This window comes from Cladosporium halotolerans, assembly GCF_011745625.1.
Source record: "Cladosporium halotolerans strain TM138-S3 chromosome Unknown Sca3, whole genome shotgun sequence".
Lineage (NCBI taxonomy): Eukaryota > Fungi > Ascomycota > Dothideomycetes > Cladosporiales > Cladosporiaceae > Cladosporium > Cladosporium halotolerans.
The window spans coordinates 595,414-614,683 of NW_027191454.1; the positions used below are offsets into that span (position 1 = coordinate 595,414).

The window sequence follows — 19,270 nt, forward strand, 5'->3', positions numbered from 1 at the left end:
AACGAATGAACGCCCCTACTCCCCATCAAATTTTGTGCCCGAAAAAGAGACAAGAAGCGACTGAGCTCACTTCCCTTCCCCCGCCCTCCCCGCAAAACAAAATATGTGGCACAATTTTTTCTCGCTCAACAAAGACATCCATCCATATCTGCAAGAGAACAATTAAAAAAAGAAATTAAGAAAAGGTCAAACCTAATCCCTATACGCACTCTCCCAGCCCCTCGACGCGCTCCTCCCATGCCCTCCGAGCATAGGCGTCGTGACGGCCGACGACGCGCCGCCCATCGTCGCGGCGCCCTGGCTCCTCGGCCTGCCGCCGGCAGCCCCGCTCCAACTGCCAGCGGGAGCCCTCAGGCGCCTCTCCTGCTCGAAATCCCCCCACCTCTTCATGGTGATCTTGCTGCTGTCGAACTCGCCGTCCTCGTCGTGCCCGCCCTTGTCGGCGCCGGGCTTGGCGCCGGCCGTCTGCCGCGTGTCGCCCCAGGAGAAGTCGTCGAAGTGCCAGAAGCTGTAGGTCGGCAGGATGAAGTTCCAGATGGGCAGGGAGATGAGGTAGATGATCATCCAGAGGACGTAGACGAGGCGGTGGGCGGTGATGATGATGAGGACGCCGGGGAGGCCGAGGATGAGCAGGAGGAGGATGAGCGGGATGGTCGGCGTGGGCGTGTCGGTGAAGGCGGATTTGAGGCCGAGGGCGACTGGGAGGGCTGATTAGTATCTTTACTTTTGGCAAATTGGATTTTGGAGAGGGCCGAATGTGGTACTTACCAACGTAGAGAGTGAATGCAATAGCGGCAGGCAGGACGAGGGTACCGACAAGCTCGATGAAGACGACGAACTGCATGCTGAAGCAGAAGGTACCGCACAAGTCGCGGACGAGCACGAGCTCCATCAGGTTGTGCACGGTCGAGTTGATCCAACGGCGGCGCTGCGATAGCAGGACCTTGAATTCGTCGGGGACGGTGGTTTTGCACACGGCCTGCGGGACGAAGATCTGCTTGCGCTTGGGGAAGGTCTTGAGCATGAGGGTGGACAGGTAGCGATCCTCGCCGAGCAGGAGCAGGTTCTTCTTGTGCAGCGTGTCGACGACGTTCTCGGAGTAGTGCTCGACGATGTCCGGGTTGGCGAGGATGGGGACCCAGTAGTTCTGGCCGCCCTTGGGCGTCTTAATGCGGTACATACAGAAGCAGCCGGGCAGACAGGTGACACCACCGAAGACGGATTCGAAAGACTTGCTCTGGTGGTGGGAGATGAAGTACTCGAAGACTTGGATCATGGTGACCCAGGAGTCTGTCTTGTTTGCGATCTTCGTCTCACCGCAGAGACCCATGACCTCAGGATCCTTGACCATAGCGCTAACCATGTGCGTGAGAGAATCGGGGAAGACCTTGGTATCGGCGTCGACCATGAGTGCAATTTCGTAGAAGTCAGGCGAAATGCCTGTGATTTTCCAGATACCGTTGAACATTTCGTACTCCAGTTCAGTCATACGCTCGTCGAACATCACCTTCTGCAAGAAAGACATGAGGATGATCTGAGAGTCACGCTTGCCACGGTTACCGGGCTTAGCGAGAGAAGCCTCCTCGGGGGTACCGCACTTGACGACGACCATCATAGGAACGCGCTGTTGCCTCTCGACGGGGATGACAGACTCGGCGCCGTAATCGTAGAAACCAGAGTAGACCTTAGCCATGTTGTGACGCTTGCTGCCAGAAGCGACAGCCACGTAGGAGAACGGCTCGACATCCTCCGGAGCGACGGCGTGGTCCTTCATCATGGAGAGACAGACTTCAGGTGTCGACATAGCCTCGCCCTTACCCTTGATCAGACCGTCACAGACGACGAAGATGAGCTTGTGACTGTTCGGGTAGTCGGTCATGGCGACGGAATCCATTGTGGTGCGCATGCCTTCGGGACCTTCGGAGTAGGCAGTGATGAGACAGATCGTGTGTGCAAGCGGGTAACCGAAAGGCTGCCACTCAGGCGGAGGCTGCGGGACAACTGATTCGTGGATGAAGCCTTGAGGACCAGAGCCTTCGGAGTCGCCGTGCATGCCGCTGAAGCGCTGGGTGTGGGCATTGGAAGGCATGAGACTGGACCTATCATGGCCGATGCTCTGCCTGCCAGGGCTGTCCATGGTCATCAGAGTACCTTCAGAGCGGTTAGAGCCGCTGTACGCGCCAGCACCGATGTTCGAGGGAGGAATAAGACGAGTGGTCGAAGATTGGCTGGCCATTGTCATCGGAGCTGGCCTGGCCTTGGTATCGATGGCGTAGGGACTGGTGAAACGACTGGTCGTAGGCAAAAAGCTGTTACGCTTGTTGCTGCCTCCGCTGACCGTGGAAGCGGGATCGGTGACCTTGGGTGGCGCGCTGTAGATATCTGCAGACCAGTCCTCGATTTGGTTTTGCCTCTTCTTCTTGTCGCTGCTCATGCTAGTCTTGTCAGCCGCATACTTGCGACTGAGGACCCATTGAAAGATCAGGGCGAGCGCAAACTTGGCCACGACGATGGACAGAATGAAGATGAGCGAAACGTAGAGCACGACCTTGGACGCAATGCAGCCAACAGTCTCCGTGTCGATAGACCCGACTTTAATGATCTCCTGGAAACACTGGGCGACTTCCTTCTGAGAGCTCGAGACAAAGGCAAGAGTGTTGTCCTGGCCACGGACGGCCTCGTTTGTGCGAATGTCGTCAAAGAGCGGAGGGTACGACACCTGGGTCGTGTTGAACCACTGGAGGAGGTCCAGATCCAGGACGTCGCCAGAGTAGACCATCAGGTTGCGGCTGCTGTTGCGGATATCATCCCAGGTGAAGAAAACGTCGCCAGAGCTCTGGAGACTGTAGAAGGCATCGCGGGCGTTGCGCGAAGTGTGGCACGAGTATCCGAGATAGTAACCAACCGATGCGTTTGGCGAGGAAGAACCGTCCTGGTTGAAGGTGTTGCAAGGGAAGTACCAAGCGAGGTTTCCATCGTCGTCGGTGGGGACGTCGGAGTCCTCTGCGGCAGTGATGAGGCCCTTGCACTTGCCGTTGACATTCTGGAACAAGAAACTGCCGTCCTGGCCACCGTGGGGCTCGTCCATGTCCCAGAGAACGTTTCCACCACCGGAGATACCGCGCGCAAGAGGATGACGTGACCTAGTCAAGTCATAAGCCTTGCCGTGGAAGATCATGTATCCCGAGCCGACCTGGTTGATCTGTAGCCTAGAGGGCCCGCCGCCTGGACAGACAACCTGGGTGAAACCGAAAGTGAGGAAACCGACAAAAGTCGCAATGAGCAAAATGATACTGATCAAGCCGATCTTCTCTCTCCAAGCTCTTTGCTGTTCCTTCTTAGGCATGCCGAAGCAGCTCAAGACAATGTTCGGGATCCAGAAGGTGATCATCTGGCAGTATGTGCCCCATAGTGTAGGCGTACCAGATGCCTCCTTGATCTTCTGGCGTCTCTTCTCTTTGCCGTCAGGCTTTCGCGCCAGCTTGTTGGGCTGTCGTTTGCTGCCGCTCCTGGCTGCCACATCGCTGTGCGCAGGCGCCTTTTCGTTGTGAGGCGAGCCGGAGCTGCGCGGCTCCTTCGAAGCGTCGGATCTCGAGCTTACTGTGGCATAGTCGTCCTCCAAATGAGGGTCGTTGCCGGTGATCGAGGGCATGACATTCATGTGCTGCGCATGTTTGCGGTAGTAGTAGTTGGGATCTTCCGGGTCCTCGCGTCGCCTCTCCGGCCTGATCATGCTCCTTTTCCGAGAGAGGTCCTCCGCGCCGCCATTCGAATGGCCGCGGGAGTGCATCATTGGCTCTCGGTCGGTGGGAGCATGTGTGGGAGAGGGAATGGAACGGGAGTGTGCTTCGGCGGCCATGGCTTTCTCAGACATGTACCGACCCGAAGGTTGGTGGTGCGACGAGCTCCTCCTTCTGCGATCCCTGGATTCGTCGTGGGAGCGGTGGTGTGTTTGGCTGGCACGGCGCGGGCGAGTGGCACTGGAAGAGCGACGGGCGGCTTCACCGTCTGACGAACGCCTCGGGCGGTCTCTGGCGGCGGAGCTGCGGCGCCGCGTCTGGTGCGAGGGTCGGGGATGGGTATCGTAGTAGGATTCCCTCCGCCGTGAAGAAGCTTGCTCAGGGCGCGATGGCATGTTGTAGGAGGACATGCTGGGCTGTGGCGTATGCTTTGACTACGGTCCAAGCTGATGCGCCGGAGCGAGTAGTCTCGGCTGCGCCCTTTGGCGGCGCGGGCTAGTGGATATGGGCAGGAATGTGTTTTTGCGTGAAGCGAGCGACCTGAGGTGTGAAGCGAGGGGGAAAGTCGGCGAGGATAGTTCGCGCCTCGCTGCGCCTTCTACACGACTCGGAAAGCAAATACAGCAGGCAGCGAGCGAATGTGGCAAGCAAAGCAATGGCAAATGGGCGACAACGAGGGTGAAACGGTAGGGCACGGGGTGTTGCTACGCGACAAGCGACAAGCGGCGGGCGTGGAAGGCCCCAGGCCCGCCGTGTCTCTCTGTGCTCTCTCCCCTTGGGACGTGCGCCGCTCCCGCGCTTTTCGCCACTGGCTCCTACATTAGGCACTTGCTGCGCTCAGAATAGCACGCGTGACGACGGACGCGCCTCATGAAATTAATCGAGGGCGGCAGACACGGGCAAATCGTGTAGTGCATACGAGCACAAATGGGTGATGTAGGAATAGTGCAGACTGTCGCACGTCCAAACTCCATTGCGCCCACGAACTTACAGACGCCACTGTTGTGAGCTGGCGGCGCCGCCAAAACAACCTTGAAGGCATTGCGCGATCTGATCTGACCCCGATGCGCAGGATGACGGCGGATGCTAAGGCTGCTATAAGGATTGGCGGCGCGGTTGCTGGGGACATATGGGCAGGGCCGAAAGTCTGTTCGGGCCGCGTGGTCTCAGCAGACCCTCGCGCAAAGCATAATTGACGGAGCGAGTGCGTGTGCGCGTGCCCACGTCTTGTACCTCTATGCACTACGGTTGAGTCTGTAAGAACGAGCGGGGTGTGCTGACGGGCGGTCGGCGTGTTCGGATGGCCGGAGGACAACGGCACGGGCGGGCAGCGCAGTGAGGTGATGCTGGCCGCAGCGCAAATCGCACCTGCGTTCAGTGCACACCATCGCCAACATCCCAGGGCGGGCGTGCGCCACGACGCAGTAAGGTATTACCTACCACGCATTATTCAGACTTCCGGTAGGAGAAAAGGGAGCGCGCACTTTGTCTCCCCGCCCAATCAGCGCCGCTCAGGGTCTACACGCGCGCGGCACTGTGGGCGCGGTAGGCCAAGGGCAAATCTGGTAAACACGTCGCCGTTTTCGTCTTGCCATCGTGCGCGTAATCCCCCTCGTCCACCAGCGCTGCGGACGCGCAGGGAGGCAGTCGGGCGGTTGGTGTGCGTGTGTGTGTGTGTGTCTCTCTCTCTCTCTCCCTCTCTCTCTGTCTGTGATGCGCAAACCCTCGTCGCACCGGCCGCAATACCAATCACACCTTAATAATTGTCACACGCCGCCCTCGCGCGCACCACCTCATTGCTGCCTGAGCTTGTCCATTTTATTGCTTCGGCTCCCGCGCATCCGACTTCACAGGGCTGTTCGCCCACCACCGCCGGCGCGACTCCCTGGTCTGATCGGGCCATACGCCACCGCGCCAACGCTCTCGTCCCTCATTATTTCCCCATTGCCTGCCCGCCCTGCCTTGCGCCGCCGATGCTTGGTTCCTGTGTCCCGTGATCTCTCCGCTAGTCAGCTCCTGCCACGCCTGTACCTTCGCTCTTGTTCCCCGCCGATCCATCCTCCGCTCCGCCCTTGGGACACACGCCGCCTACTCTCTCATCCCGTCTGCACCACTCGACACTTTCACTTCACACCTGAGGGGACCTCCCGACCATCCTGCGACTACTCCCTGGCCGCAGCACCATTACTATCATTTCCAACATGGCCGCCGAGAACGGCCGTCTTCAGGCGCCAAGCGACTCTCCAACACGAAGGTCGATCAGGACCGTCGAGCAAACGCCGCCCGTCTCTTCGCAGGAGTTTCCTTCGCGCAAACCCGTACCTTACCTGTCACAGCCGGAGGTGCGACTCCAGGAGTCGCCCTCCAGCCCCGTCAACATCAACCCTCCGCGTCCCGGCATCCAGGACCCCGAGACCGCATCGATCAAACAGGCCCCAGACTCAGACTACCGCTTCCCCGCCCAAGGTGTGCAAACACCCGACTCGGCACATCTGAGAAATTCCTCTGGATCCCTGCCCTACCGAAGCAGGCCTAGTTCCGGCCAGGCGAAGCACCGGGAGGATGGTTCGTCCGGTGGGAGGACTTCGACCGGCGCGCTGAAACCAGACGGATACGGCGGAGACGAGTCACCGCAGGAGAACGAGGTGGAGAGGTTGCAGTACAGCGCCTTCGACGACGGGCCTAGGAAGAGGGAGCACCAGCAGCATCGCGTGTCGCAGGCAACCACCCATTCGGTTGGTTCAAGCTCAGGCTCAGAACACAAGCTGCGAGTACCTGGGCCGGGCGCGAACCTTCCTAGACCTGCATCAACATATTCTATTGGCGCAGACAAGAGAGGGAGAACTGGCACACCGATGAGCGCGCACGACTCCGACACCAGCTCACCGAACCTGCGTCCAAGGGATGTCTCAACTGCACGACGCTCGCCTGGTCTACGACCACACAGCTACATCGATCTACTCAACGAAGTCCCATACAGTCAGCAGATCGCGCCTGGAGGATCTTTGAACAACGCAGGTCTCCAAAGCGTGATTGGCAACGCGGCAAGTCTTCTAGACACGAAAAAGACATTAGAGATGTACCGCGCGAACGTCAAGAAGACAAACGACGCCGCCGTGCAATACGAGTTCGCGATCTTCATGATCAACGCATCGCAATCAGGACAGGCCGAGGGAGACGCAGACGCCGGGCAACTGATGTCGGAAGCCAAATCGATCCTCCAACGCCTGTCAGACCGAGCATACCCCTTCGCGCAATACTACCTCGGCGACGGCTACTTCTCCGGCGTCTTCAACAAAAACAAGCCCGACTACGACAAAGCCTTCCCCCTCTTCGTCGCCGCCAGCAAGCACGGCCACGCCGAAGCCGGCTACCGCGCAGCCCTCTGCTACGAATTCGCCTGGGGCACCGCAAGAAGCTACCCCAAAGCCGTGCAATTCTACCGCAACTCCGCCTCCAAAGCCCACCCGGGCGCCGCGACCCGCCTCGGCATGGCCTGCCTGAAAGGCGACATGGGCCTGGGCCGCAGCGCGCAGCGCGCCCGCGAGGGCCTCACCTGGCTCAAGCGCGCGACCGAGTCCGCCGACTTCCAGTACAACTCGGCGCCCTACGAGCTCGGCCTGCTGCACCTCAACGGCTTCGGCGACGACGTCTTCAAGGACGAGGCCTACGCGCTGCAGCTCGTCACGCAGGCCGCCGAGCTCGGCCACGTCAAGGCCAACTTCCTCATGGGCCAGGCGTACGAGAGCGGGCTCCACGGCTGCCCGCCCGACGCCGCGCTCAGCGTGCACTTCTACAACGGCGCCGCCGTCGGCAGCATGCCGGAGGCCATGATGGCGCTGTGCGCGTGGTACATGGTCGGCGCGCCGCCCGTGCTCGACAAGGACGAGGGCGAGGCCTGCGCGTGGGCCAAGCAGGCCGCTGAGACCGGTATGTCGTCCTCAACCCCCATTCCCTCTCCCCCCGGAAAGAAAACATCACCCGCTAACACTGTACTCCTTCCAGGCATGCCCAAGGCGCAGTACGCCGTCGGCTACTTCACGGAAATGGGCATCGGGTGCCGCCGCGACGCGCTCGAGGCCAACGTATGGTACGTCAAGGCCGCCGACCAGGGCAGCGCGAACGCCAAGCAGCGCCTGGACATCATCCGCAACGCCGCCGCCGGCGGCGACCCGGGGATTCCGATGAGCAAGGCCGAGGCGAAGTCGAAGGAGTTGGGCGGGAAGAAGAAGGTGCTGGGGATTTTCTAGGGGCGGGTTGAAAGAGAGGCAGGTGGGGGGCTCGCGGTTTTTTTTTGCACACCCAGTGGGCTTTTTTTTCTTTCCTTTTTCTTTTCTTTCGGCTTGCATTTCTGGAGTTGCTCTGGTTCTTTTCTGAGCGAGCTACCGCTTTATTCTACTTTTGGTTCTTGGTAGGAGTTTAATGGGCGGGTTGGGCAAGCGGGGCAGGAGGAGGCCAGGGTTCAAGTGATCTACCGGAGAACCCTTTTCCATGGTTCTCTCACAGGAGTTGGGGGGTTTTCTTTCTTGTCTCTCCGGCCGCAGATGGGAGCGCGGTCAGCACATGGGATTGGCGTGCTTTTTCTTGTTTTTGTTGTTTGCATATCTTGTCGCATTCGATGGGGATGGTTCGGAGTGGGAATAAAAGGAGGTTTGGAGGACCCTGATTTGATCTTCGCGGATTTTTTATTTTTTTCCCTTTTTTCTGTTTTTCTTTTTCAATCTCTGGAATGTGAAAGAATGGGAAAGCGGCGGGGTGTTGGTTGTCGTTGGTGTGTAGATAGATGAGAGTAATTAGAGGTGGTGGGCGGAATGGATCGGGGTGATTGACATTGTGCTTCTCTCGCTTTCTTCACACCTTCTCTGAGGAGATCCTGCTCGTCCCATTTATTGCTCAACGGCAGCTTGCTGTCATATTCAGACATGCGTTGTGTCTGAGATCACAGGCATCCGACTTCCTGTTAAGTGAGGTAAGGCTTTTGCAGCTGATAGGCTGAGAGCCAGGGCGGCGGAGGCGTTGATTGGACGAGCGCTGGCGCTACCGCTATACCGTCAATTGCAGATCAGAAGCTCTTTGTGCCGGACATTGTTCCCGAACATCTGGAGGGGCAGCTCAGAGCGTCGTACGTGAGTGAGGTAGATCTCCGTGTGTCGAGACGATTGGCCCGCCAAAAGCGGAAGCTAGTGGCTGGCTGCGAGTTGCATCGCCTGGGCGAAAAAGCACAGGCTCGAGAAGGGTTAGGGTTAGGGTAACATCCACCTGCAAACCTCAAGGGCCCTTCCGCGAAGTGATACGTCAGCAGCCGTTCCTGGCTGGCCAGCTGCACCTGCGCGCATCCCCAATTGGCTTCATGCTCGTTTCCACTTCCACGTGCTCGACACCTGTCCCCCATACACCTATAACCGTGCAGTTGCAACGAAACTCAGAACGCTGCTACAACCGATCAATGGCTCGCGACTCATAGCCTCTTCCCACCTACCCATCTGCGCCGCAGCAGCTCCACACCTCACGAACCTCACAGCTCCGCGCAACCCCAACCCTCACCACCCACCCGCCAAAATGCAACAATCCCAACCCACCGCCCTCACGCACCTAACCTCCTACGTCCTCGACGCCCTCTGGTCCCTCACCAACTGCGTCTCCTGCTTCCCCTCCACGCCCACCCTCCGCATCAACTCCCGCCCCTTCAAGATCCTCCGCCTCCTCGGCGAAGGCGGCTTCAGCTACGTCTACCTGGTGCAAACGCCCGGCGACCCGACGCTCTACGCGCTCAAGAAGATCCGCTGCCCCTTCGGGCAGGAGAGCGTCGCGCAGGCGCTGAAGGAAGTCGAGGCGTACGCGCTGTTCGAGGGCGAGCAGAACGTGATCCGCGCGCTGGAGCACGAGGTCAAGGACGAGGGCGGCGAGGCCGGCAAGACGGTGTACGTGCTGCTGCCGTACTACCGGCGCGGGAACCTGCAGGATGCGATTAATGCGAATCTGGTCAATCGGGGGAGGTTTCCGGAGGCGAGGCTGATGCGGTTGATGCTCGGGGTGTGCAGGGCGTTGAAGGCGATGCATCAGTATAAAGTTGGTAGCGGAGGGGGACGGGGGGCGAGGGGCGTGAGAAGGGAGGCGGAGAGGGAGGGTGGAGCTGGGCACAAGGGGAAGGGCAAGCAGAGGCTGAGTGGGCGGGAAGAGGGTGAGGAGGACGTCGAGATCGAGCCGTTGATGGAAGGTGAGGTGAGCGCGGCGCAGGAGGGCGTGGGTGCTGGGCAGGTGCGGGCGTATGCGCATAGGGATATCAAGCCTGGAAATATTATGATCTCGGACGACGGGGCACAGCCAGTGGTCATGGACCTTGGAAGTCTGGCGCCGAGCCCAACGCCGATTACGAGTCGGGCGATGGCGCTGCAGGTCCAGGACCAGGCCGCTGAGCACAGTACGATGCCGTACCGGGCGCCGGAGCTGTTCGATGTTAAGACGGGAACGACGGTTGATGGAAAGGTTGATATCTGGTCGCTTGGCTGCACGCTGTATGCTTGTCTGGTGGGCAAGTCACCATTCGAGGCGAGGTCAGAGGAGACGGGTGGATCGCTTTCGCTATGCGTTCTGGGTGGCGACTGGAGGTTCCCTGACGAAGGGCCCCAGGAAGTCAAGAGGGGAAAGCAGAGGGTTGTCGATGAGCAGCAGCCACAGAAGCGGGACGATGTGATATCGGAACCGGTAAAGGAGGTCGTGAGGAGGTGCCTTCGCGTGGAGCCTGCGGAGAGACCAGATATTGACGAGTTGATTGCGCTGGTTGAGGAGGTGATTGATCAGCTACCTGATGATGGTAGCGGAGAGTCCGCTGGCGACATATAGATTGTTTTGTCTTCTTGTACGATCATGAGGTGTTGCATATCCGGGTGGTTGTGTAATAGTATACCCCTTTGTGCAGCTTGCGAAATCGAAGGACTATGGTCTCCATGACAATGTTTATACATGGCCTCGCCAATGCCCCTCGAAACCCTCAACCTACTTTACATGCATCTTACATGGCTGAACGCTATCTTTATGATACAGCTCCTGTTCGGCCCTCCTAGACCCGAGCCTGGTTATACCTAACCACTCTCCAACACCTTCTTCGCACTATCCACAACCTTCTTCACCTCCGCGCTGCCCTTCTCAACGACCTTCTCCATAAGCGTACCCGCCTTTTTCAGCTCATCCGGCCGCGCGCTCTTGTCCAATTGCATCGCACGAAGCTTCTTCTGCTGCTTGCCTCGCGCATCCTTAACCGCCGTCGCCGCTTTGTCGCCCGCCTTCGCCGCCTCAGCAACAACCGCTTTACGCGAGTCTGCCGTCGGCGGCGGGATGTTTATCACCAGCAGCAGCGGGTTCGCGCCAGTCGGATCCGGCTGCGGCGTGAGCGACAGACTGCTGCTCTGAATCGCCGAAGAAACCGGTTTCACATGCTACAATCGTCCGTTAGCCAAACCTCCCCTTCTCTCAATCTCCCAGAAAGAACCTACCTCCTTCTCCCCAACAACAACCTGCACCGTCCGCCCCTTCGGCACCACCTGCGCGACATCCCCCAGCTTCACCTTCGCGCCCTTGTTGCTCTTGTCCACCACTACGCGCAGCTGCTCCAGCACCTCCGGGTTGAACCGCCCGCCCGCGCGCAGCTTCGAAAGGTCGTCTTTCAGCCGCTCGACGGCCGCCGCGATGTCTGCTTCCAGCGCGCTGAAGTCCGAGGGGTCTTCGGCAGGTCCGCCGGCGTCGGGGGATTTGGCGGCGGCGTCGCGGGCGGCTTTGGCGCCTTTTTTGAGGTGGATGGGGGTCGAGGTGAAATTGCGGATTGAGGGATTGCTAGGCTGGAGGCGTGATCGTGTGGTTGGGGCTGGTGTGCTTGTTGTGAGAGCTAGGCGCGTTGCGGTGCATGTTGGCCTGCGGTTGGGTTAGCTGGTGCAATTGGCATCGGAGGTTTGGGGGTGATCGCACTTGATGCACCGGCAGGATAGGCGCAGGGCGCCGCCTGATCTGAGGTATAGTTGTGAGGGGTCCATTCTTTCTTTGGAAATGTTCGTGAGTTGGCAACTTTTTGAAGATGTTCGCGGAATCCAGCTTGCGCTCGGCGGCGTTTGAACCTCCGATCAGCTCTCCTTTGACGAGACCCTTGGACCTGGTTCCTGACCTTCCCTTGACAGCTATGAAGTTATCAATAGACCGTATGACAATATTCGGATGCCCGGCGATCCATACAAATGGCAAGAATATTTGGAAGGAACTCTAGTGGATATTGCTGCATGAGTAACTTCATTACGCACGTTCGAGCAAAGCGTAAGGTATCCGAATACAAAGACCAATCTTATCCGATCGAACACGTTTAGACGCAACATATATCAAGTTCGAGAAGCTAAAAAGCGCATGCAAGATTGAGAACTAGTGTTTCGTTATTAACAGAAAAGGCAAGGATCGTGATCTCAACATTCTCTGGAGCTATCGTAATCTGTAGTTCCGACAATACTAAATTTCCCATCTCTTTTAGGTTCTTCATATCTTGTCATATCGTACCATCTTTCCGAAGGCTTACAAGTCGCCCTTAGCGACGTAAGGCTCAAGCCTCTCCATGAGATCCTCGACTTCGAGCTCTTCGCCAGTCCACTCGACACCAGGGCCACCAGGAAGCTTCTTCGGCGGGATAAGCACGTCGCTGACGACCTGAATCACACCATCCTCCGCAACGCCATCCTGGACAGTGACACGACCAAAACCGTTGATCTTAATACTGATGAAGCCACCGTAGCGCGCAATATCAACGCTCAAGCTGCGGTCCTCAAGCAGCGTCGGCAGGTCGACGTGGAAGTAGCCCTTGGGCACGCCCTCGTGGCTCTCGCTGCTGTCGGCTTTGTAGTAGGCGTCGGAGTAGAGCGTGTTGTCCGGCACGATGTGGTACTCGAGCAGCGCCTTGAGGTACTTCTGGCCGTACTTGCTGAAGAGGAAGGCGTTGATGCGCGGGCCCAGTTTCTGGAAGGCGAAGTTGGAGGGCGCGAAGAAGGTGCCGCCCTTGTGGTCGGTGCTGTTGATCATGTCGAAAAGGCCCGTCTTGCCTAGGCCGAGCTCGAGCGTCGAGAACTCGCCCGGCAGCAGGTCGATGATGGTCGCGACGTTCGGGGGCGGCAGGATGATGCTGTCGACGCCGTGGATCACGCCGTTCGTGCCGAAGATGTTGACCGCCACGATGCGGGAATAGAAGTTGACGGTCAAGCCTTTGAGGCCGATGTTGAAGGCGAGGCGCTGGGGGAGGGGCTCGCCGCCAAGGTGGTCGCCCTTAAGGAGGGTGGGGACGGTGTGGGTGAAGAGGACGCGCTTGGCGGGGTAGAGGTCCTCGACGACGTGGTAGGACAGGAGGGCCTCAAGGAACTCCTTACTGGGCTTGTGGTGGTGCTCAGGGATCTTCTCGAAGGCCTTGTCGGTCGGGGCGAAAACAGTCTGTAATGTTGTCAGTCTACCTGCAATTCAGGTTGTGAGAGAACATGAGACGTACGTAGTTAGCCTTGGTGCTGTTGAGCTTCTCAACCAGATCCGGGAAGTCATTGACGAGCTTAGCAAGCTTGGTGGTGTACTTGCTGTGGGCAATCAACTCGTAGACGGTGTGATTCGGGGGGCCGTGGTGGGGTGGGTGGTGAGGGCCGTCGTGCGGCGGGTGGTGGGGACCATCATGAGGAGGGCCGTGGTGGGGAGGGCCATGGTGAGGGTCATCGAGGGCCTCATTGAAAGACTCCAACTCAGACTCGAGCCAGGACTGAGTGTCGAAAGCGGTATCATGGACCTTCTCGTTGAAGCCTTGAATGGCACCATCGGCTTTGGAGAAGGCGGCATCAAGCGCGTTCTTCGACTGCTCGGAAGCCTCGTTCCAGGCATCCTTCGTTGTCTCGGTCACTTCGTCGAAGTGCTTCTTGAAGCCAGAGAGGACGTCGTCCTTGGTGGAAACGGCATCATCATACCATGAGTTGCCACCGCGGTGGTTCTCCTCGATGGAGATCTCCTGGAGGACTTCCTCTGATGGGAGGACCAGGGCAGAGCCGGCTGCCACGAATGGCAAGACGTGAGAAAGCTTCATGATGTCTGAAGCAGTATCACAGCAATGATAGATGGAAGGTGAAAGGAAACAGCTCAATGATGGAGTGAAATAGTGTTGCCTACGCTTATGCGCACGCCATGCCTACGAGCCGATGACGACTACGACACGGCGGTCCGGCAGGACAGAGCTCCGTCCTCCACGTCTTCGGTGTTGCGAACGCGAGGGCAGCGCCATCTCGGGTTTCAGTTAATGGTGGTCTGGGATCCATTGCTCTCTGGTATGGAGGCTGTCGCAGTCGCTGCTGGGAAAATACAAGTTTCTTGATTTCTGTTAGGGCCGAGCGTCCATTCAACTCAACAATAGTTGCGAATGGTTACTGTTTGGAGCGAAGAGGATCATGACATCAGAGCCTGTGGATGCAGACATCGTTTCTCTCGCCTTTTGAGAGAGAGAGCTGCAGGCGAGTCGTTCGAGACACATGCTGACCCTTTGAACCGTTGGTCGATGGTGTTAGTTGGCCAGCCCCAGGGCCATTGGTTTCAATCCAACAATTCAGACATGTCCTGCACCATTCACCTTCTTTCGTATTCCTCGGTCGATCAGCAAATGATCAGTAGCATGCGTGAAACGCCAACGGACGAGCACGGATGTGCCAAGTGTGATCCCCCGGAGCCAAGGCGAGCTGGTGCATCAGCGTGGTCTGAACATATCGCGGGGCAAGTAAACACCGTGCCTGAAATGTTTATACCGTGATGTCCATCAACGGATACCAGATCACGATAATCGGACCTTTCATGTCGTCCTCGGTCCCACATGCTGCATCTCCGCGCTGGGTAGCCTGAAGCCTGCCATTCGTCATAGCAGCGGAGGGCGGCGGATCAAGCTCTCCGTCCCAGCCGAGCGAGACCACCCAAATGCTGGCCGACCACGCCAACCACGCAGCTCTTACGGCACGGCCATACACTGCTCACCTCCTTGCGTAGGCTGATCCACCGCTCTCACCCGCATCTTCGTATGCTCTTTGTCACGCTTGACGTCAGCCTGTGGTCCCCAATGGTCTATTCACGGTAGTCGCGGTGCGTGAGAAGCATCTGATCTTAGAATGGATAAGTACAAACAAACCGACTCCCCACCTTCCCAGCTCTTCCACACCTCAATTGCCCTCACAACCTGCCGTTGACCCTCAATTGCCGTCCACTTTCTTTGAAATCAATCTCGGCAAAACTCACTTAACCCAGCATGGCCGGACTCGCACGCCACGTCGATCCCGACGAGGTCATTGCCCGCCTCCACGAGCACCCTCATCTCGCCCACCGCGCGAAGCATCGCAGCACTGTCTCCAACCTCACACCCTACAGCAGCCGCTACAATGCCCAAACCGAGCTCTCCAAGTACCGGATCCCGCAGGCCGGCGCGCCTGCCGACGCCGTGCACGAGATGCTCAAGGACGAGCTTGATCTCGACGGCCGACCCAACCTGAACCTTGCGTCGTTCGTCGGCACCTACATGGAGCGCGATGCCGAGGCGCTCATGGTCGAGAACCTCAGCAAAAACTTGGCCGACGCCGACGAATACCCTGCCATGATGGACATCCACGCTCGCTGCATCAGCATGATCGCCCATATGTGGGGCGTGCAGAAGGGCGAGAAGGCCATTGGGTCTGCTACGACGGGCAGCAGTGAAGCGATTCACCTTGGCGGTCTGGCGATGAAGCGTCGCTGGCAGGAGAAGCGCAAGGCCGAGGGCAAGGACACTTCGAAGCCGAACATCATCATGGGCGCCAACGCGCAGGTCGCGCTGGAGAAGTTCGCCCGCTACTTCGAGGTCGAGGCTCGTATTCTGGATGTCTCGGCGAAGAGCTCCTACCGCCTTGATCCGGAGCTCGTGAAGAAAAACATTGACGAGAACACTATTGGTGTCTTCGTCATCCTCGGAAGCACCTACACTGGGCACTACGAGCCTGTTTGGGAGATCAACGATATCCTCGATGAGTATGAGAAGAAGACTGGTGTTGATATCCCGATCCATGTGGATGCCGCGAGTGGAGGTTTCATTGCGCCTTTCACAAACGCGCAGGTCGGAGGACACAAGTGGAACTTTGAGTTGCCTCGAGTGAAGTCGATCAATACGTCCGGCCATAAGGTAAGTTCAACATGTTCTCCCGCACTGTTGTCCGTAATTATCACGGTCCACTAACGTCGCTGTAGTTCGGTCTCGTCTATGCCGGCGTCGGCTGGATCGTTTGGCGCGACGAAAGCTACCTGCCCAAGCACCTGATCTTCGAGCTTCACTACCTGGGCGGCACTGAAGAATCCTTCACCCGGATTCTTCACCCTCAACTTCTCCCGCCCTGGCGCCCAAGTCATCGCGCAGTACTACAACCTGATCCACCTCGGCTTCGACGGCTACCGCGCGATCATGGAAAACAGCCTCGCAAACGCCCGCCTGCTCAGCAAATCGCTCGAAGCGACAGGCTGGTACCGCTGCATCAGCGACATCCACCGCCCCAAGGGCCAGATCGAGTACAAGCCGGGCGAGTACTACGAGGGCAATGACGGCGAGACCTCCGCGGACTACAACGCCGGCCTCCCCGTCGTCGCCTTCACGCTCACGGACGACTTCAAGCAGAAGTTCCCGCACGTCAAGCAAGTCAGCATCTCAAACCTGCTGCGCGCGAAGCAGTACATCATCCCCAGTGAGTAGTCCCTTCCCACCCGCCCCTCGCACCCCGCCGCTAACAAACGCCGCAGACTACCCCCTCCCGCCCAAGGAAGAGGGCACGGAGATTCTGCGCGTGGTGGTGCGCGAGAGCATGTCGCTGGACCTGCTCGACCGACTGATCACGGACATCTTCGCGGTGACGGAGAGTGTGATGAACAGCGATGCGATCGACCTGGGCATCTGGCAGCCGTTCCAGAACAACAACAGCACGGAGAAGGAGCACAGCAGCGCCGGCGCCAAGTCGCACGAGAAGCACAAGCACCGCCAGCCGATGGAGAAGGGCGTGCACAGGACGGTGTGCTAGATTGTCGGTGTTGGGATGGTTCACGAGCGACAATGATGGGTTTGCAGATGTAGTAATGAAAAAGGCGATGCAAGCGTAAATGGGTAATAGTTTTAGTGTTGGGACATTTCTCTTTCATTTCTCACGTTTGAAGTCGTTTGTTCCTAAAAGCTGCCGCTTTCGAGCACCTCGTCTTCGGCCTCCGCCTTGGGAGCCTTCCTGGGGTCGTCTCTCGCCAGCAGCACTTTGGTATCTTCCCTCTTGCCCTCAGTGAGGTCAATCCCGCTGTCTCCATCCCCTCCACTCAGCATCCCCGGTCCACCCTTCTTCGCAAGCTCCTTGTCGTAGCTGCTCGGGTCAATGCCCAAAATGCCGCCGACATTATTGCGGTCGCCCGGCACAGAGAACTCGCGGAAAGCGTACCGCCACTCGGTCAAATACTGACGAATCGCCTTGCCGACCTTGTCCTTCCCGTTCTTGCTGTGGTGCCCCGTGCCCGTGATGGCGTACACCGGGCGCGCCGAGGCCTTGTGCTCCTGCAGGCAGTCGGAGAGGTACGCGACGGCCTCGTCGGCGTGCAAGCCGTGCAGGTCGACGTACAGCTCCTTCTGGCGGCCGTCGGCCGCGGCCAGCAGCTTGTTGCGCTCCTCGTACAGCACGCGCGCGGCCTCGCGGTGGGCCTCGCGCATGAGCGCGTTCTCGTTCTGACCGCGGAGGGAGAGGGCTTTGGCGCCACGCGCGTCGTTGCGGTTCCAGGCTTGCGCCGCGGACTGCAGGAACTTGTTGCGCAGGCCGCCGTGCCGGACGGCGTCGGAGCGCGCTTTGAGGTACGCACGGTTGACGTTCTCGCCCGTCTCCAGCCAAGGGATATCTTTCGGGGGTGGGATGGCGAGGGAGGCGGTGCCGTTTTCGCGGGTCGAGGTGAAGCTGCGGTTGTTGCGGAGGCCGCGGCGCATGGCTTCGCGGGAGTTGGGGTTTGAAGGCGCGGGCGAGGGGCTCATGCGCACGACGTCCGCGAGGGATCCGGGCTGTGGAGTGACGATCGCGTTGTTGTTGTGGTGGCCGTGTCCGCCTCGCTTGCCGTGATGGCGTTTCCCGGGTCTACTAGCAGCAGCAGATCCGAGGGAAGGAAAGGCCTCGTCGTCGTTGAAGTTCGGCTGAGACCCTGGGGTAGGTGCTCTGGAATTATGTCTGCTCCCAGGGCGAGATGCTGGTAGAGATTGATTGCGCGGCCCCGTCGGGACAAAGTTCGGGAACAGGCCTGGCGGAGCGGCGGCAAAAGCCTGCTGGTTCTGCAGAAGGACAGCACTGATAGTCTGCGGGTCTACTAGGGGATCCGTGTCTTCGTAGGGATTGCTAGTCTGCGGCTGCAAAGATGGGAAACTGTCGTAGTCCTGGAGTTGGAGATTGGGTGGTACTTGCTGAGGCGTGCCGGCTTCGCTGTTGCTGTTCGTAAGAGACAGCTGCTGCATCATCGCTACCGGGTCATGCGAGAACTGGCAGAGATTGCCTGCAAGACAGTTTCCCTGCAGCCAAAACTTGCAGACGTGGTTCTCGAGGGTGTGAGCAAAGCGACAGTCAGCGCGAGCGCAGTGGCCCGACGAGAGCCAGTAGCGGCAAACGATTGGGGACTTCTGCTGGCCGACTGGAGTGATCGGCCGGGAAGAGGGAGACATGCTTTTGCCGACCAAATACGTGTGACTTTGCTGCTCCTGTCCTGCCGCTCCGGTAACGCCTGAATCTTGGGCCTCCATCAGGAAGTTGATTGTCTGGCTGAGGTCATAGCCGTTGGCCTCCAGTATCTTTTCCAACTCATCGTCGCTCCTATTGTCCTGCAAGATGGAGCGAAGCATGTCGTAGGGGCTCATGTCTGTCGTGTAAGGTTGCATATACTCTGACGTGCTTGTGAAACCAGCGTCACCGAAGCTCGTGTTGCTGCTGGTCTCGTCATTGACGAGCCAGTCCACATTGTCGCTGCCGTAATCGCCATAATTTTCGGTCGTGGGCGAAGAATCACTGAATTGGTAGATACTAAGCCTCGGTGAATGTGGGATTGCTGGCGTTGAGATCGGAAGTCGAGGCGAAGGCTTGGGCGAGGTGAAGGGAGAGGCAGTCGAGCTCATAGTACGGGCAAGCGCAGGCGGCTGTGGTCCCAGGCCCGGAGGTGGGCCCGGGGTGGCATTTGCAGGGCGCGGCGAGCCAGCATTTGAAGGCGTACTCGCGCGCTGCAACCAGGGAGCAGGCGAGCGCGAACGGATGATGTTCGCACCGCGCATGGTCTGAGGACTCGTTGTCTTCTCCTTTGCGCCCTTCCATCTCCACAGCGCGCCCAAGACAGCATCCTCCAGGGCTTTGCCCTTCAGCGAAGCAGGCTCACTGCTCAGCAGTTCCTCCAACTTGTCTGTCTTCTCCTCATCTCCCAGGTCGTCATCGTCCAGCACAGGCTGGCAAAGCTCGTATATCCGGTCGGACACCATGCCT

The 19,270-nt window shown here is 58.7% G+C and overlaps 7 protein-coding genes across 7 annotated transcripts; 3 read left to right on the forward strand and 4 right to left on the reverse strand.

Moving 5' to 3' along the window:
• Positions 1–192: 192 nt before the first annotated feature.
• Positions 193–4,267, reverse strand: WHR41_01185 (uncharacterized protein; the record flags this gene model as incomplete). The annotated part of the gene is made up of 2 exons (XM_069369791.1): positions 769–4,267; positions 193–698 (listed from the first exon to the last, which is right to left on the reverse strand). The coding sequence occupies exons 1-2, from the start codon at positions 4,148–4,150 to the stop codon at positions 193–195; spliced, it is 3,888 nt and encodes a 1,295-aa protein (XP_069233421.1). The 5' UTR covers positions 4,151–4,267.
• Positions 4,268–5,941: 1,674 nt separating this feature from the next.
• WHR41_01186 (uncharacterized protein) lies at positions 5,942–8,064 on the forward strand (the record flags this gene model as incomplete). Its single annotated transcript, XM_069369792.1, has 2 exons — positions 5,942–7,670; positions 7,746–8,064. The coding sequence occupies 2 exons, from the start codon at positions 5,942–5,944 to the stop codon at positions 7,988–7,990; spliced, it is 1,974 nt and encodes a 657-aa protein (XP_069233422.1). The 3' UTR covers positions 7,991–8,064.
• A 1,235-nt stretch (positions 8,065–9,299) lies between these two features.
• Positions 9,300–10,583, forward strand: WHR41_01187 (uncharacterized protein; the record flags this gene model as incomplete). Its single annotated transcript, XM_069369793.1, has 1 exon — positions 9,300–10,583. The coding sequence occupies one exon, from the start codon at positions 9,300–9,302 to the stop codon at positions 10,581–10,583; it is 1,284 nt and encodes a 427-aa protein (XP_069233423.1).
• A 99-nt stretch (positions 10,584–10,682) lies between these two features.
• On the reverse strand, positions 10,683–11,788 carry WHR41_01188 (uncharacterized protein). Its single transcript, XM_069369794.1, has 3 exons — positions 11,703–11,788; positions 11,234–11,648; positions 10,683–11,176 (listed from the first exon to the last, which is right to left on the reverse strand). The coding sequence occupies exons 1-3, from the start codon at positions 11,765–11,767 to the stop codon at positions 10,823–10,825; spliced, it is 834 nt and encodes a 277-aa protein (XP_069233415.1). The 5' UTR covers positions 11,768–11,788; the 3' UTR covers positions 10,683–10,822.
• Positions 11,789–11,998: 210 nt separating this feature from the next.
• On the reverse strand, positions 11,999–14,066 carry WHR41_01189 (uncharacterized protein). The gene is made up of 2 exons (XM_069369795.1): positions 13,249–14,066; positions 11,999–13,193 (listed from the first exon to the last, which is right to left on the reverse strand). The coding sequence occupies exons 1-2, from the start codon at positions 13,822–13,824 to the stop codon at positions 12,291–12,293; spliced, it is 1,479 nt and encodes a 492-aa protein (XP_069233179.1). The 5' UTR covers positions 13,825–14,066; the 3' UTR covers positions 11,999–12,290.
• A 484-nt stretch (positions 14,067–14,550) lies between these two features.
• On the forward strand, positions 14,551–16,959 carry WHR41_01190 (uncharacterized protein). Its single transcript, XM_069369796.1, has 4 exons — positions 14,551–15,927; positions 15,993–16,025; positions 16,096–16,480; positions 16,536–16,959. Exons 1-4 carry the CDS (start codon positions 15,025–15,027, stop codon positions 16,808–16,810), a joined length of 1,596 nt encoding a protein of 531 aa, XP_069233205.1. The 5' UTR covers positions 14,551–15,024; the 3' UTR covers positions 16,811–16,959.
• WHR41_01191 (uncharacterized protein) lies at positions 16,954–19,266 on the reverse strand (the record flags this gene model as incomplete). Its single annotated transcript, XM_069369797.1, has 1 exon — positions 16,954–19,266. The coding sequence occupies one exon, from the start codon at positions 19,264–19,266 to the stop codon at positions 16,954–16,956; it is 2,313 nt and encodes a 770-aa protein (XP_069233204.1).
• Positions 19,267–19,270: the final 4 nt, after the last annotated feature.